A 17,970-nucleotide genomic window follows, 5' to 3' on the forward strand; every position below is an offset into this window, starting at 1 on the left:
CCTGTTCTTGACCGGAGACATGCCGAGAGAGCAGCACGCCTCCGAGTCCACCGTCAACTGCTTGGTAAGGTAGTTGCGAAGCAACGGGAACTTGTCTGCGCTGTGTTGTTGAGTTATTGAACGAGGCGCAATTGTGATTTGCGGAGAATCATACGCTCATCGCACCATTGTGGGATAGAGCGCACCACTACTGTCGCCGGGTGGCATGTAACTTCCGACGGATTTCGCGGGGCAGAAACGATGATCTTGCATAAGAGGCACCTGTGTGCGGGGACTTAAACACCGCTGGCGTTTCCAGTACCGCAAAAATGCATGGTTCTGATGCTGTTAGAGTTGCGCGGCTTTGGTTGTCTCGCTCAACGAGACAAGTCTGCCATTGTTCAGCAAAAGGCGCGGAAAGAACCCCGCTGGCTTGTTTCCACCGCGGCTTCAACTCCTCTCCCCCTGAACGAGTTCTTACAAGTTCCAAGACTGGTCTTGACTACTTCAATGCGTTTGGCAGTTGATCAAATTCCAGATAAGCCGCGATACTCTGAAGTGCTGACTCTGAAATCACCGAGTGCCTCAAGGTGTGGACGCTGAAGCAAGTGGCTTCTTGCAAGGCTTCTTAATCCCATCGACGGGTGCATCATCGCTCAGTTCCTCGCGCAAACTGGAGGCTGCCATGGCTGCCTTCTGCCTCGATTACGAAACTCGTCGAGGTATGAGTCAGTCCCTGGCCAAACGGTCCAACGGAAATGAACCGAGCTCTTAAGTGACAGACTGGATCTGCCCAAGCTTCCCCAGACTTGCCTCTTTTTCAGAGTATCCGTACCCCCGCAATGTTTTCCAGGAGGCCTGGGCGGTGGCTCGTAGAGCTGTACTCCGTAGTTGAGGACAATTGCGGCGGTATCGTGTTATCTGCCCAGACTGCCCTGGGTGAAGATTGACCCGAGCCTCCTTGCCGGGACAAGCCTGTGTTTGAAACCAGCTTCCTGGAAAAAGGCGACGAATCTGGGGCGTAGGAACGGACTGGGGATGGCGTTTTACGGGGGGGCGATACAGATAGGCTGTGGGGAGAGTCAGAGCCACGCCTCTGGGCGTGAACGTTGACGTGTGGTGTGCTGTTATGATACTGAGTCCCATTTTTCTGAGGGATGTCGAGATCCCGAGATTCTCCGACAAGCACAAGCAAGCAAGCTCTGAGCTTCTGCTTGGTCAGAGCTGGTGGTATGCGAGTGGCGCCGTGAAGTCTCTGTTGTGTCCTGGTCGCCTCAGTGAGACGCAAACAGACAAATGAACGGCGCCGAGACTCATCCCTCATTGAGGCATCGCTCCGTGATTGCAATTCGTGCTGTTGCAAAAGCTTTGAGTTTTGGAACGCAGATAGACCCCTCGTTCACATGTGAAAAGATAAGGTGAAAAGGGGGGGTACCCCAGGGGGAAGTCGGCCCCTTTCCCCCGAAGAGAGAATTTGACCATGATGTCAGCGACAAAGCTTGGGAACCGCAATTAGTATTTGGAGAAACGGTAACATTCTTCCACATGAAAAATGCTGGGGAAGCGCGTACCTTGCATCACACATGGATGCCAAAAGTCAAGTAATTTGGCCAGACCAGCCGGACTGGTTCTGTGGCTTTTGCGCGCCCTGACGCTCCGTTAACCGCACCTGTGAGCGAGCGATTTCAGGCAATTTGAAGCGCCGCAAAACGCTGGCCCGAGTCCCGATATCAGCTCCCCCACAATATTTGCGGACAGCTAAACGGAAGAAGACAACTCCGCCTGCCCTCCACGTTATGAACCCCAGGTCAAAAATGCCCAAGTCACATGGGGATTTATTGGCAAATGTCCCCAGTTTGTAAGATGAACGACGCCCAGCCTGGGCCAGAGGACGCAGAAATCGATTTCTAGACACCTCTTGGAAAAGAACAACGTGATCCGTCGACCCGAGCTCGGGTCTCGGTATGAAGTCGAAAGATTTTTGGACTGATGATTACAGCAGCGGATGTTCTGTTCAAGAACATGCACGACGGCGCGGCTGCATGGCATCGTCTTCCATCGTTATGCTTTCTTGGAGCATATTTGTCAGGAACATCCTTGGTAGTCTTCTTGTTGGGCATTTGAGGTTCAACCACGTAGGGCGACTGTTGGCCGCGGCCTGCTGGGCGACTCAGGTCTGCTCTGTCGGGTGGAAGTCGCACACATTTTTGATCTTCGCAAGGGTCTTGGCCAACGACTGTCCGCGAGTGGTGGAGCAGATAACCACCGTCCCGATTTCCGAGCCGACGAGTGTCCGTTTTAGACAGGTCATGCTGGCTTTCGATATTGCCCTGAGCCTCCAGCATCTCGGGTAGGACCTCTGCCCCCGAGGGGTCGTCCTGGATCCCATGGGGAGACCCCAAGATCAATAAGTTGCTCAATCTAGACATACCGAACCCCCGCAGGGCCCCACGCGGGATCATGCCGCAAGTGTCTCGAGAGATATTGACCTTGATAGGCATGATCAAAGCAACTGCTGATGCTTCTTATTGGACGTAGTTCTCGGCGAAATTGTGGTCGTCTGCGATATTTCGACTTAGTTGACCTTTGCTCGCACTCTGAGCCTGAACCTTAGCGTGCCGGTATCAGGACTTCTTGACTTGACTCGCTGCAAGGCGTGCGAATCCACAAGTGCCGTATGCTGATGAAACCACGAATAGGTTCGCCCAGGCATTTGCCGTAAGATAACCATCGCAGGTCAAGTTAAAGGTCTGAGAGCTGGTGGTATCCGGTTGGCAGTAGGGTTGCAGCGAGAGTGAAACCGGAGAGGCCCTAGAATGTTCCGAAAGGAGATGGAAATAGACTTGTTTGGTGAAGAAGGAGGTTCAGGTATGCAAGTTGGCGGCGCTCGAGCAATCGACCCGACGGCCACGTTCCACCCGTTTGGCCGGGGATGGATCCGCGGTTGACATTTCTTGTCGTCCGAATGTGTAGGACGGCATCCGAAAACGTTCCAGGAAGTCGGTAACAGTGGGCTTAATGGGCTGAGACGACTCTGTGCTTTGTTGTTTGGATTGACGTCGTATCCAGGGAGGCTGTCCGCATAGTAGATTGTATCGGAAGAATGGAGAACAGATTCGAGCGTTCTGTCGGGAAGGTGAAAAAAAAAGCCATGATTGCAAGTGAGGCTCTGGGCTCTAGTCATCATGTGAACCCTTGGTTTCGTGAAGACGCACGGAGTCGCACTTTTTGGGGGTGCTCTGCGATGGCCATTGGCGAACTTGAACTTCCATCATCGGTGTGTATGTGCGAAAGAAGGACTGGATGTCAATTTGGAATTCGGATTCCAGCTCTTGACTTGTCTTTTCAATTCTGGAACGTAGTTGCAGGTAGTTGCCTTCCATAGAGGTTATTACTTGGGGTTGAGGCAGGAAGGCCCGAGGAGCCGTTCATGTCCTAGGTCGTTCTTGCCCATCTTCAGCCTCAGCCACATACGCGGTTTCCCAATGTGGCTGGTGACATCATGTGAGGCGCGCGTGTGGATATGGAGTCACGCGTACTGTACGCCTTCTCCAACCTAAGTGGCTTTAGGCAGGAATAACTCGACAACAGCACGTCTTTGGCGCAGACGATGGTCTACGGCGGCTTGTTAAGCGATGGATAAATACCACTCCGTTCATGAGGAGGATATTTCCAGCTTCGATCTTCCTTCCACGCGTACGTTTGTCACCGTAGCAGTAGGATCTGAGCACTGACGAGACGCAGACCGATTGCCCACTGTGTCCGCTGCACAGGTGCTAGAAGACTTGGACGAAGACCTGTCAAGGCATATTCCTACCGGGCTGGAGAGTCTGGACAAAACACTTGATGCTTCTGGTTCTTCCGAACATTCGGACTCGAAACGACCGGGAGGCATTCTGAAAGGCCAGGTCACCGAGATCTGGGGACCGCCAGGTTCTGGCAAGACGGCCCTGGGGTATTACTTCACCAGCCACGCAAGATACAGTGCGGTACTAATCCTGTTCTTCCACTTCTAGCATCCAACTCGTTGCGAATGCTCTTCGCGAGGGCCATGGTGCCGTGTGGGTAGGTCGGTTCATCTTAGCCCGCGTTGCATCGCATCAGAGCACGACAAGACTGACAGTTCCTTCAAGACTGCGCCTATCTACTATGTGGACGACGACTCGCCGCGGTGATTGAGGCAGTAGAGGGTGCCTCTACATCGACGGAAGACCAAGCAGAATCGTTAGGTCGAGACAACTTCACCCACTACACTTGTCCAAGTCTGCCTCATCTAGTTGCGCTGCTTTGCCGTCCCTCAGCGACGACAGTACCAGCAAACACGGCCTTAGTGGTCATCGACTCGCTATCGGCGCTGGTGAATCACGCCTTCCCCAAAGCACCCGATGGAAGGAAAGCAGCGCTACAAGGCAAAGGTCTGCAAGCCGGTTCAAGTCGACTGTATGAGCGGGGCATATGCTGATGATATGCAGGTCCAGGACCATCAGCAAAGCGACTGCAAGCGTTGCAGTACATCGTCAGCGCGCTCCAGAAGCTAGCAGCGACGCGAAACTGTGCTGTTGTGGTCTTGTCGCAATGCGCGACCAAGATGCAATCGGAGCGGAGTCCGACTCTCATTCCTTCCATTAACGCTGGGGTTTGGGAGCAGGGGGTATCTACGCGGCTGGTGCTCTTCAGAGACTGGGTCTGGAGGGATGGCAGCCCGTCGAGTGTGTGCTTCGCTGGCGTGCAGAAGCTAGACGGCAAGGCTGGGTCGGACTCGATGCAGAGCGCAGCAGCATTCAGAGTTGAAGCGGTCAGTAATTTTGTTGGGCATTCACGAGTGCGGCATAATGTGGCAGATGCGGAGTTTCCGAGAAGGGAGATTAGGTTGGCTGACACTCCACGTTGTGTTGACAGACGGGCCTGATTGGCGTGCATTACGACACTAGCCAACCATCGGTGCTGCTATCGACGACTCCACGGGCAAAGCGCAAGCTGGCAGAAGCCGGTCTCGAGGTGCCCGACAGCGACGAAGACGACGAGGAGTACGGGTGGGCACAAGACGACGACGCGGCACTTCCCGGGATGCCACCGCAATGGCAAGGCAGCGAAGACTTGCTCCTGGGAACGCAGGCCGCGAGCGACGAAGAAGACGGCGGCGGCGGCGACGGCGATAATGATGACAAGGACGACGAGGCAGAAGAAGTGGAGGACAGGGCGGCTAGTGGCCGAGGTAACGACGAATAAGCCGAGTATTTTCAGCACAAGCAGGCAAGGCCACCAGGCCCGGCTGGAGAAGGGCCGGGCCAAGGTCCGGAGCTTGGCCGACAGATAGGACGAGCATGAATCGATAATACGGTACCAGTCCGAAGTCGTTGTTGGCCCCCCTTTGGTGGTCCCGGAAAAACGCAGCCCCAGACTTTGACGAGACTCAGTTGCAGAAGAAAATTCTAACAAGGAAAAACAGGAGAAATTCCGAGACTCGCGAAGTGTGAGCCTTTGGAGGACTGGAATTATGAGGCGGGAATGCTCCGTAGGGAGAAAAAAAACCAAATAACTCCACCGAATATCAGCGGCGACCCGCCACCAGCCAGAGATTCAGCGGTTAAGGACCGATAGGAAGCAGCGGTCGGTCAAGGACCGGCTCCACCGAGAGCATGAAAATTCATCGTCACCATCGGCCAAATGTCGGCTTGACGCGGACCGCCCAGATGCCCCCCTTCGCCCGTCATCGGCCGGGCAAAAAGAAGGTTGGGTGAGGTGCTGGGCTGGGCAAGCTGGGGTGACGGTGCGGGAGCTGGAGTCCTGGGCTTGCGAGCTTGGTCTGGGGACTCCACCGTGATGTGTTGGTAAGCCGCATCAGTGACTGCAGTCGTGTCGTGGCTCACTGAGGCTGAGGCAAAGGATGAGTTGGATCCTGGACTCTTGGTGCAGTCGTTAGACCCGGGCAAGTCCGGATGCGGCTGGAGGCTCGGAGGCTCGCAGGCTCGACGAGAAAAAAAAGGGAGGACCGTGATGGTCGAGAGCCGGGGTGCCGCGGGTTTTCGTGGGGAAACTCTTCTGCTGCCCCGTTTGTTCTCGAAGGAAAATATGGCGTCAGATCGAGGCGCTCCACACACAGCACACACTGCACAGCGGAAGATGTGCTGTTATTGGAGCACCGCGAAGCCGCTGCCAGGCTTACCGGCGCGCCAAGCTTCTCCCCCAGCGCACCCAGCACCTCCATGTCAGGAACAAGGACGCCAAAGCGCTGGACCGTGGGACGTATCTCGTCGTCCATTCGTCTATTGGATTCCGATATGGACACTGGCAGGACGGCCTTGGCCAGGTGGCGTACCCTCCACACAGGGCACGATGAATATTCTCACCACCAAGGGAACATTCATCGCTGTGGAGTTCATGCCCTCTTCAACGTTAGGGTCTCCCGACATCCTGAACGGAATACCGCCGTAGCGCAAGAAAGAGCGCTGAAGACACTCTGGACACTGCCCGTCCACCGAAATCGACGAGAGGTATCCCTCTGGGGAGAGTGACTTTGCGGTACTTGTGTCCCCCAAATTGGCCTGTCGCATCCCGCTCGCGACTATCTCGCCCTCCGTCAAAGCCCCAGATCTTGGACTTGGAGCACGTTCAGCTATCCGCACCCCTCCAGACCCTCTGGAGCTCCTGGAGAACGGAGACTGGGGACTGGAGACTGGAGACTGTTGAAGCACCAGCCCTGCGACGGTCCCGTCCTCCCACGAGAAAGACGCCATCCAGCGCGGAATTACAGCGTGCAAGAAATTCCCTCTGCTGAGGTTTGAATCGTGGTGAGTGAGTTATTTCCTCACCCAAACGCTGTTTAATGCCGCGATCCCTTCAATTGGTGACATAATACAGCCCCATCAACCCGCATTGGTTGGTTTGAGGTTATTCCCACCAACTCTACTCAGAGTTAGCAACTGGCAACACACGTACATTGTACGTACGTGCTTGATATTCTCCGACTTCACTCGAGGTCTAGAACGCGGACTGATGACGACGTCGGGTTCCTGGGTCCTTGTACCGCAGTACACCAGTTGCGTTTGGAACTTTACGCTGCGAACTCACCGTGGTCGTATGCCATTGTGACACGCGCACAGTACACACACATACATACACACACACAACTTGGCCATCCATCGCCTCTCCTTCCCGAAGTTGAGGTCGCGTTGCATCACAGGCTCGCAGTAGGATGAATAGAGTGGCCACTAATCTCACCGACGGAACCGGCCAAGGATGTGGAATTCACCCTTCTCTCCGTAACGTCCTTTCTCCGCCATATCTCTCCGGTTGTCTCTCCGCTCTTTTGTCCAACATAACGCCATTCCATCTTACGATCTTGGAAATCGGGAGATCATCCTATCCCGCACCAGATCCCGGTCCCGGACTACAAACGCAGCCCATCGCGGCCTTCGACTGGTCTATCCGCCGCCGGTCCAGACTAGCCGAGACGGTGTAAGACAGAGAGTCGTGTAGAGGGTGCGACGACAGAGAGATACTGCCAAGATTGAAGCGTTAGGTGGTGAGAGCCAGTCCGCATCGCCTGAAACGCTGTTTCTTCCAAGGCCTTGTCCGATCAGTCGACATCTCTCCCCGGAACCCCAGCCATGACTTTAGCCGCACCACAGCGATGCCGTGGACAGAAACACAATCTAAGAAAAGCATAGATTGATTGCCCGGATCGACAAACTACTGACGCGTCCACTCGCAGCCACGCAGCATGAGAGTCACATATACGATATCACATCGTCCAGTGACGACCCCGGCATCATCATCACCAAACACCATCTCGCTGCTGCTTGGCAGCCACTCTGTGTTCTGTACTATATCGTACCTCTCCCTCTGCCCGCAAGCCGGGGATCTACGACGGGCATCTGGACCTGGGCCTGGATATCACTACAACGCTGTCCATGGCCAGAAGGGGGGCCGCGGGCTGCCTTACGTTGCGCTGCTACTGCTGCCACTACTGCTGCTGCTCCCGCTCCCTCGCATACAGATCGCCCATTCGCCGCGCATCCGATTGCAACCCACGAAGTTGGAGAGCCACAGATGGGGTTGGAAGCGGAGAGAGAAAAGGTACGATGCGGTGCGCGGTGCGGGCCAAGGCGAGAGGGAAAAAAAAAACATCAGATCCCGACGCTGAGTTGAGACGATTTTGCTGCACGAGAACCCTCTCACAGGCGCCTCCCGCTTCTTGGTCAGCCCACAATGCCGCTCAATCGTGCGGAGGTCGTCTAACCCTGGCTCCATCTTCCCGGATCCTCACGGGCGGCGGACAACCCCCGGTTTGTTCTTGCAACCAAGCTTCTATTGTGTGAGCCGCACCCGCGCCGCCCGCGCCCCGGAAAACAGCATTCTTCCCCATCCAACTACGACTTCACAACACACTCGCCCATTGTTTTCGCTACACCTGCTACAATGTTTGTTTTGCTGTTTGTCAATGTTCTCTCTCCCCGTCTCCGCAATCTCCTTTCGCTGGCATCCAAGCACCCGTTTCTCGTCTCATGTCACCACCGTCCCCAAATGCCGCAGCCGTTGCCGTTACCGCTCCCACTGCCGGACGATGCATCCCGTCGGTCTGCATGCTTTTCTACACTAGCCCTCCAGAAACCCGCGCGAGCTTCAAGGCAAGATTCGGCGAAGAGTGTGCAGAAAGAAGAAATTATCAACAGAGCCGTCAACCTCGCTGCGATGACTTGCATCTGGGGGACCTTGCACATCCCGCTTCCCCGCCTGCCTACCCGTCCACCCCCTCCCGTCCCTCCCATGTCTTCCCCGAGATCGCCCCCCGTGATCCCGCCGCAAGCGCTTGACTCTGTCATTGTAGAGGGCTGCTGAGGCTGAAGAGGGCTGTGGCTCTTACGGTCACAATTTCACTGGAGTCTAAGTAGCTCCTTTGCCACTGGGGAGCGTTGCAATATCACCCCCTCTTGGCCAGAGTGGCTCTGATCGCCTACTACGATTTTCGTCCTGCATATGCGCTGAAGGTCTAGACTGCACATCGACATGTCCACGCAACTACACTTCCCGGCGTGTTTCTTCCTATCCAATGTTTGTCCTTGGCATTGCAAGTGCCAGCCGGGTGTGTGGTCGTCGCAAGAAACTTGATTGCGCAAACTTGTGGACCATGCATATGGACATGGAAGGGGGTCGTGTGAAGAAGAAGACGCGGTGACTTTCACACGTCTCTTTATCCCACAAAAGTCTCCGGCCTATTAAGAACGGGTAACCGAGGATACATAAACTGAGATGTATTGTACAACACGTAACTGAAGTACATCGGGCCTTTTTCGCAGCATGTGTCAACTTGTTTTTTGCGGGCTCAACTGAGAGGGGGTGTGTTCGTAGACTAGTGATCTCCTCGAGGTTTGGTTCGTTCATAATTCGGAAGTTGGCCAGAGTTCGCCGGGACAGTTGTCATGTTTCGCATCGGAAAGTATGCTGGCCAAACTCGGGAGGATGTAGTTGCGGTTCTCTCTGTTCTCTGAGTTCTAACTTCTCTGAACCATTTCTCTGTCACATGCCAACTCAACAACGAGCCCGCATTTTCGGAACTGGTTCCTGGTTGCTTATGCCGCATGAAAGGTAACAAGCAAGTTGTCCCCTCTCTCTCGCGCGGCAGGGCAATTACCAGAGAACCTGGGCTGATCCGGAACACGTATAACCGGTAATAGTCCAGAACGTCTCTGTTTGGCTGAACTCCATGTCTATGCGACCAAGCTCTAAACTTCGTCATCCTGGGGTGAAGCTTTCCGGCAATGCGGATTTCAACTTAACCTCGGGTGCGGGGCGGGACGGGAGCTTGTTCGATCTCAACATTTGTCCCTGCGTGTGTCTTATGACGGAATATCTCTTTTTGCCATGTGAAAGGGAACGTCTCTGTTAGATTCCGCGAGATGATCTGATCTTGCCATGAGGGCATCGACAACACCCACCCGCCGTCGCGATTGGCCAACCTTGCCAGGAAATTCAATCGGTTCATGCCATGCAAGACCTTCCCCCCTCAGCACATGAGAGTCAAAAAACAACAACCAAAAACGCCCATTACCCAAACGCCGATTGTGCGCCCGATCCCATAGCGCCCCAAGATCCCGCGCGAACGACTCAACAAAAACTCGAAAGAAAACGAAAACCCCGCGCCCGCCCGCCCGACGTCATGCCGAGTAACTCGGCGGGCTGGGGTCGACGTACAGGGTGGCCTTGAGGAAGATGAGCACCTCGTACGCGGCCTTTGCGATGTCGAGCCCCCGCTTCTTCCACTCGGACTCGTACCACAGGTTCTGCAGCAGGTTGTCGGCGACGAGGGTGATGATGAAGCGCACGTAGTGGTCCTCGGCGGTCCAGCCCGTCTTGTCCGGGTGGTAGACGAGGAACTTTGGCTTTTTGGAGTTGAGGGCCTCGCGCGCGGCCTGCGCGGTGCGGGCCTTGTCCGGCTCCGGGATGCCGGCGCCGCCACCACCACCGGACGGGCCTCCTCCGGACGCGGCCCCGCACCGGAGGAGGAAGTCGGCGTGGAACTCGTTCCAGGGCCCGCGGACGAAGGGGCTGTCGAGCCACTCGTGGAACTTGGACGCTTCTTTAAAGGGGAGGAGCTCGAGGAGCAGGCGCTCGTGCTGGGAGGAGACGCGGGCTGAGGAGGGTCCCGGCATGCCGATGGTCGGCATCGCTGAGGTGGTGGTGAGTGGTTTGGGGGCCATTCGCGGCGTCGGGGGCGGCGATTCCAGGCGGTCGTAGGGGAGGTTTGTGATGGGAGAGGTCGTGCTGGAGGAGGATCTGTGTCTCCGCGGGCGAGGGATGCACATTTGACGGGAGGAGGACTACTTCAAAGTTCGGGTTTGACGTCGACGAAGCACGTGCGGTGGATTGAGGCGGATGCCTTTAAAACGGAGACTATGGTTTTAGAGTAATCTGTAGGGCGGATTTGCGTGGCTGTACGTGCAGAAGACGGCGAAGTTCTGCCTGGGGAAAAGGCGGCAAATCGTCCATATATGCACCTTGTGACACGGCTTCCTTCTGCGCCTCACGCCGGTTAGTCCGTCGTTGAAGTCTGCCCCGGTGCTTTGACGTGTGTGCCACATTCCGTTTACCCCAGCTTTTTTGGCATGTTTGCGGGTGCCTGTGTCTGGGTGGTGGAAGTGCAGGTGGTGTTTTAGGCAACAGAGCTGAAAAGCGGCTTGGGCGAATCAAGCGCCCTGACGGCGGCGCCTGCTTACGGTCCCGCTTACGTGGCTCTGAGGGAGCCAAGAGGGATATTCGGAACTTCTTTGCGCGAATTCTTTATCTGCTGGTGGTTGGTTTCAATTACGCTGGGGAAAATAGAAAAACGAACGTGTGGTCTGTGGTAGAATTGAGTGTGATTGAATGACGCTCAACAAGATCGTGGTCTGGACCTCAAAGAGGCCGCCAACCGCTCGGGGCTCAACGTCTGTTTTCCACATTCAATTGACAGGATAAGCGGGTGGATGAATGTTTGCGTCGGCGACTACGTTTCTGTCATAACTGGTAGAAAGACGGCACTTTGGATGAAGATGCGGGTGGGATGAAAACGGAGAGATCACACCCGGTACTTCTTCAGTGAGTGTATGACTCTGGAGGAAGCTCAGACGTAACCATTTTCCCTCGAAGTCTCCAATGGTTCTTGCACTCTCTACTTAGATGTAGCGATTAAATTTCTGATGTTTACTCCCAACCAAGCCTTCTATTTTACATGGAATCTTTCACAGATTTGGTGGCCACACAGCCCAACTTGATGATGGAGGATTTTGGCAGGGACGATGTTGAAGTCTTGATCGGGTATAGAAGTCTTGGAGTAGACTTTTCATCTGGCTCCTATACCCTGACCAGCGGTCCAGTGAAACTGAAAGTGAAACCCCTATGACTTCGAATAATATATGTAAAGCTCACATAACTGAGAGGATATTCAATGCAAATAAAGTGCTGAAGTCGTAGTTTCCGGGCTCTCCGCGTGTTGATGTGGGACTTGAATGATTGGAACCTACTACACCAGCAGCATAAAGCCAACCACGTAGCTCAAGTAGTATATGTCATCTCTTGGGAAAGAGTCCAGGAAATGAAACCCTTGTCGAGATTGTCAAGGACTTAACCATCGTCTTTTTGTGAATCAGTGAAGCTGGCTCACAAGAATAGATATCGTAATCTCATGTTGAAAGATAAATGGGAACTCCCAGATACCCAAGTATAGACGAGTTCAGGCAAGACGTCAGCAATCCTTGCCGTGCTTGTAAGCTAGGAAGGTGAATACTGTTACCATCACTTTCAAATTACCTGAGCTTCTCTGTTGCCAGACGTATAGTACCATGAACCCAGATGAGGTTTAGCTTGTTCACTCTTCGCGAACTTGGGTATCACCTTTACTTGTCTCTGGAATGATCCAGACTTTCCCCATTTTAGTTGGCTTGAGTTCACTTCTCATACAAGTATTCACCCTTCTTTTATTGCTTAGCGAATAAGCAATGACTCGGCCTGATTAGGAGACGTCGAAGTTCAAGTTGTGACAACGGAATGACCAATCTGTGTCGTGAGGAGCATGATAGCCTCGCCAGCGAGGTAGGGATACTCAAATCCTGTCCCTCAAAGTACGTGGTATTTGTGCTTCTTGATGTTTTGCATAGAAAGCGACGTTTCGTAACAGCGTTAGGCGTAGTGATTAGTATCAGAGCATGCCTTCCCCTTCGCCGTAGGCGGTCGGCAGATGTCTGAAGCAGCCCGATGGCGAGTTGAGAACGTTTCCACAACCGGCTGCCTTGAATAGCTCTCGAGTAGTCAAATAGTTGGAGGAGTAGCTCTTACAGTGGCCCGATTCCGTTCATTTAATGCGTAGACTGTCTTACTATTGGTCATCTGGCGCTTTCGCCGCTGGGGTCAAAATCATTACTTCAAATGACGACAGTACGCCATGATTCCGTATACAAGGAGACTCGCGTGACCTACTTCGATAACAACTCTAAAAATCAATTTCCATCATGGAGGGAATCACCGGGCCCAGTTGGATATTAATGGATCACCGGTATTCGACGTCTTGCGGCACTATACGCACCGCATGTCATCGCACCCGAGAATATTGAAGGGGACACCATGGATCTCTTCGGGAACATCAAGATACCTATGTTGAATGATGCAAAAGAACAAGTCTGGCGAAACATATCTTTGGACACTAGTGCGATACAGTATACCTTCCTGGTAGGCGTTCCTGTCGGTCATATTGAGGATGGGAATACAACATTCTTCATCGAGTCGGCCTATATACACATAGAATGCAGCAACATCACTATGATTGAGTGGTTCGGCAACGTTTCTTCTAAAAGCAACAAACTTCATCAAGCCGCAACAGTCTTGAGCGGAATGGACCCCTCGGGCAGCTATTCCGGTTGTACAATGGCACGTGGCATGACGTTCCCACATCCAGGGCCAGCAGACTATCTGGAGACACAACGTGGAGTCTGGCGCTTGACCGATTCGTAGACCCCATTTGGATGGGAAACAATGATATGGATGGGCCTTTCCTCAATTATGAGAGATTGTTGGAGAAGATGTACGCACCCATTCTTTTCCAGAAGGAAAAGGGCGTAGAAGCAGGCCCCACGACACTCCTCTTTCGAGGTTTCTCTCAACACGCAAAGAGAAGCGGCCCTGAAACTGATTTCAGTTTCAGAACATACTGCAGGGTCAAGCAGAAGTACGTTGAAAGTCGGGTTGTGTGCTCAGCTACCACTTTCAGCAAGAATTGCAGCGTCACGGCACAGAGACCTTCCCAAAAGCAGCACCCACCCGAATACGTTTCCTTCTTGTCGTTCCTAACGAACTTCATTGGGATTCTAGACGTAATCCCGGATGTAATTCGGCCCTCTACATTGTATCAGTCTGAAACCTCCCTTTATTACCTCAAGGACCCAACTCTCAGAAGCCTACAATCACCAGAATATGAATTTCTGAGAGGAATCACAGAAGAGGATATCAGCGTCCGCCTGGCTCAATTGATTAACACGTACCTACAGCTAAGCCAGCTGGGTACCAACATCACAACAGGCGGCGACACTGATGGAACCTTTGAGCCAAATATCACAGTTCCAGCCAAACACACCAAGGAAGTTGTCAAGGTTGTAGTTTCACAGACCTGGGCACTATTGTGTTGGATTTCCAGTCTTGTGCTGTTTGGGGCGGGCATCCTAAGCGCAGTCTACAAGCATTTAGCGCGGGGCCCCGAAACTCTGGGATACATATCGACGATCTTCCGAGATTCTAAGTACATTCATGTGCAGTCGGACTCAGGCTGGATGGATGGCATCGAGTTGTCGAGCAATATGAGAGATCAGCGAATACGACTTGGTCTTGTCCAGGCCAGCGACGCCGGTGCGGAGCCATCGGTAGGGGTTGCGCGACTGGAAGAGACGGTACAGATTGGACATACAGGTGCTCACAGCTAGAGTGAGTCACGTCGTCACTCACCTGGTTGGTTGATCGACATGAGATTCGTTCGGAGCTTCGGGGTTTGGCGCAAGCCGGCCGCTTGCATTATCCAAGGTCACCTACGAAGCCAGGGACCGAATGTCGTCCTCTATGGGCTGAAAATGCTGCTCAACTTCTGTATCTTAGTAAACATGGACTGCTTGATCAGCTCCCTCCGAGCTTCTGTGGATATCCGAGGAGCTATCTATAGAAACATCCTGAAGTGCCTATGCTCTCACACGACTTCACCAAGCAGAGGGAGTGATAGCCTGCCAAGGCGATTTTAGCGCTCTCTGCGCCGAACTTGACCACGTTAACTGAGAGCCGCTGGACTTTCTATCTACACTGATACTCGAGAGTCAGAGCGGCATGCTGGTATATGAGGTGCAAGGGAGCTTTATGGAGCAAACGCACTGAATAGTCCTTCTCACCTCCTGATGAATGTATCCTACAATGCTCATAATAGATTCCAGCTGACACCCCTTGATATAGTACAGTTGCTACTCCTGGCATCACCAGCTGATGCCCAGGAACTTGAAAGCCTTCTTTCCAGAAGCAGAAGACCCGGTGTCGTTCTCCAGGTAGAGTCTCTGGTGCCCTCTGACATCAAGATACAGATACTTGTACTCAAATTCACCGCTGCTGGGTGTTTTGACCATATGCAGGTAGACGACTCCTTTGTTGAGGGGCCCTTCGACCTAGAGACTAAAGTCAGGCGGTGAAATACCAATCGCAGTGATCAAGACCTACGTGGAAGTGCATCAACAGATGCTCGTGACCTTTAGAATCGGTATTGATGGTCGAGCTGTTGCCGTTAGACACGCAGGTTCATGCTTGACAACACGGAAAACATACGCAAGGGGACGAGCACGGCGCCATTTGTTATTCGTCTCCTCTCCATGCGCCGAGATCTTCTTCGGGTCTCCCAGCAAGTCAATACATCTCGGATCGCTTCTGATCCTGTCTACGACTCGGTTGTAGTGCGCAGTCTTGCTGTCGAGGGAGAACACATCGGTGTATAGGACGTATGCAATTCCACCCTGTTTCGCGCGCAGGCATTAGCTACGTTGCCGCGGGGTAGAGACGATGATCGTATGACTTGCCGTCACTAACAATCCGGCGAGGATCAAGCCGAAGTTGAAGGTCTGCTGCGTGGCTCTGGCCGCCTTTTCTCCCGCTGAAAGATCCGCCCAGGGAACAGCTCCGGTATCGTTGAATGGGGTGACCGTCCTCCGCTTCGGCTTGGACGAAGCTGTCGCTCCCAAACCAGTCTGTGTCGCGTATTGGCGCTGTAGTCGGAAGGGTTGCAGTCGCGGCGCAAGGCCCAATGTCGTGGGTGCGCGGATCGCGATTGCACTGGTGTTCAATTTCATCATGGCGGTTCGGCGTCAGCCATCGTACGAGGGCGATTCGCTGGGAAGAGAACGTCGTCGAGGAAGCTCGGCAGTCTGTTGCTAGAGCTCCAGTGTAGCTGGGCCTCGAGCTCTGCAAAAGGTGCTGACCGCCCTTGGCAGAATTCCAACTACCAGTCCACTGTGGGGAAAAGGGAGCTAGCCGGATGAGGATTAGCGCACTGATTACATGCCACTTCAGCGAAGGGCGGCGAGCGCCTCCTGAACTTTTGGACACGAAATTCAGATAACTCCGCTCCCTGCTTCGCTCTCTCGTTGGCGCACCCATTCTCCGAATACCCGCAATCTACACTCTCCTTTCCCGGACCGCCCTTTCTTACGGCAGCGCATTGCATCTGGACAAACTACAAACCCTTCTCTGTCACTTGCACGCACCGTCAACATGGCTGCACTTGCTTCTAAGCAGCAGTCGCAGAAGATCTTCGAGAAGTTGAAGACGAAGCCTGCGAACAAGGTAATGCCTTCCACCTGCGCCCGTTAAGATCTCTCTGTGTCCTTTGGTTCTGACTATTTTTGCACTACAGATTTGCTTCGACTGCGGCGCCAAATACCCTACCTGGACCTCTGTTCCGTTCGGTATCTACCTCTGCCTCGACTGCTCGTCGAACCACCGAAACCTCGGTGTCCATATCTCTTTCGTCCGATCTACCAACCTCGACCGTATGTCCTCGGCTTTCCAGGCCACGTTTCCTTTGACTGACCCCTGCGATAGAGTGGCAATGGGATCAATTGCGCCTGATGAAGGTCGGTGGAAACGAATCGGCTACCAAGTTCTTTCAGCAAAACGGAGGTACCGCCGCGCTCAACAGCAAGGACCCCAAGACGAAGTACCAATCAAGCGCTGCCACCAAGTACAAGGATGAGTTGAAGAGACGGGCCGCCAGAGATGCCCAAGAGTGCGTCAAGACTGAACATCCAGGACAGATTACAGGTTCACTGACCGATTCTCAGATACCCCGGCGAGGTTGTCATCACCGACGCCACCGATGTCGACGCCTCTACCCCATCCGGCGAGCCTGACGACGATTTCTTCTCCTCATGGGACAAGCCCTCCATCAAGAAGCCCACTCCTCCTGTTTCCCGAACTGCGACCCCCCCGACCGTCGGCCGAACCCCTTCTCCGTTCTTGAACGCCAATAACGGCGCCGGCAAGGACATCGCCCGCTCCTCATCGCCCCTGTCCAAGACCGATGGCGACAACAAGCCCGCTGCCAGTCGCGTCACTACTTCTGCTGCGCTGCGCAAGACCACTGCCGGCGGTCCCCGCAAGGCCAACATCCTGGGTGCTAAGAAGGCTCCCAAGTTGGGCGTGAAGAAGGTCACCGCCGATCTGATCGACTTCGATGAAGCCGAGAAGAAGGCAAAGGAGGAGGCTGAGCGCATCGAGAAGCTCGGATACGACCCCGAAGCCGAGGAAGAGAAGAAGGCAGCGGCCAAGGTGGATAGCGTCTCTGCACCCACCCCCACCAGCCCGAAGGGTGGTTACGGCTCTTCCAGCCACACTCGCCAGAAGTCCAACGCAGAGGTGGAGCGCTTGGGAATGGGCGTCGCCAGACTTGGTTTCGGTCAGGTCGGCGGACCCAAGGGCGCTGCGGCTCCCAAGAAGGCCGCAGCTGGCGGATTCGGCTCTGTTGGACCCATCAAGGCTTCTGAGGGTATGAGACAGAATCTCCAGTTCAAAGTGAAGAGCATCACTGACATTAGTACAGACAACGACGAGACATACGCGCGCAGCAAGTTCGGCGCCCAGAAGGGTATCTCTTCCGACGAGTTCTTCGGCAAGGGATCGTTCGACCCCAATGCCCAGGCCGAGGCCAAGACGCGCCTGCAAGGATTCGAAGGAGCCACATCTATTTCCTCCAACGCTTACTTCGGCCGCCCTGAAGACGAGCCGGTCGAGGAGTACGGCGATCTCGAGGGTGCCGCCAAGGACTTCATCCGCAAATTCGGCATCACCGCCGGCGACGACCTCGAGAACCTTACCCAGCTGGCAGGCGAGGCCAGCCAGAAGCTCCAAGGTGCCATCCGTGCCTACCTTGGCAGCTGAGAGACCTAGAGGGGAAGGCGTAACGGCATATGAAAAAGGGACGAAAGACTGCTTTTCACACAG

General features: G+C 54.2%; 4 protein-coding genes across 4 annotated transcripts; 2 read left to right on the plus strand and 2 right to left on the minus strand.

The window, feature by feature from the left end:
* Positions 1 to 3,614: 3,614 nt before the first annotated feature.
* Positions 3,615 to 5,208, plus strand: CkaCkLH20_12197 (uncharacterized protein; the record flags this gene model as incomplete). Its single annotated transcript, XM_038894910.1, has 6 exons — positions 3,615 to 3,675; positions 3,724 to 3,934; positions 3,996 to 4,044; positions 4,103 to 4,394; positions 4,452 to 4,774; positions 4,879 to 5,208. The coding sequence occupies 6 exons, from the start codon at positions 3,615 to 3,617 to the stop codon at positions 5,206 to 5,208; spliced, it is 1,266 nt and encodes a 421-aa protein (XP_038739811.1).
* Positions 5,209 to 10,136: 4,928 nt separating this feature from the next.
* Positions 10,137 to 10,784, minus strand: CkaCkLH20_12198 (uncharacterized protein; the record flags this gene model as incomplete). Its single annotated transcript, XM_038894911.1, has 1 exon — positions 10,137 to 10,784. One exon carries the CDS (start codon positions 10,782 to 10,784, stop codon positions 10,137 to 10,139), a length of 648 nt encoding a protein of 215 aa, XP_038739812.1.
* A 4,176-nt stretch (positions 10,785 to 14,960) lies between these two features.
* On the minus strand, positions 14,961 to 15,824 carry CkaCkLH20_12199 (uncharacterized protein; the record flags this gene model as incomplete). The annotated part of the gene is made up of 4 exons (XM_038894912.1): positions 14,961 to 15,146; positions 15,199 to 15,253; positions 15,304 to 15,488; positions 15,558 to 15,824. 4 exons carry the CDS (start codon positions 15,822 to 15,824, stop codon positions 14,961 to 14,963), a joined length of 693 nt encoding a protein of 230 aa, XP_038739813.1.
* Positions 15,825 to 16,242: 418 nt separating this feature from the next.
* On the plus strand, positions 16,243 to 17,907 carry CkaCkLH20_12200 (uncharacterized protein; the record flags this gene model as incomplete). The annotated part of the gene is made up of 5 exons (XM_038894913.1): positions 16,243 to 16,314; positions 16,385 to 16,520; positions 16,573 to 16,756; positions 16,812 to 17,515; positions 17,570 to 17,907. 5 exons carry the CDS (start codon positions 16,243 to 16,245, stop codon positions 17,905 to 17,907), a joined length of 1,434 nt encoding a protein of 477 aa, XP_038739814.1.
* Positions 17,908 to 17,970: the final 63 nt, after the last annotated feature.

This window comes from Colletotrichum karsti (assembly GCF_011947395.1).
Source record: "Colletotrichum karsti strain CkLH20 chromosome Unknown Scaffold55, whole genome shotgun sequence".
Lineage (NCBI taxonomy): Eukaryota > Fungi > Ascomycota > Sordariomycetes > Glomerellales > Glomerellaceae > Colletotrichum > Colletotrichum karsti.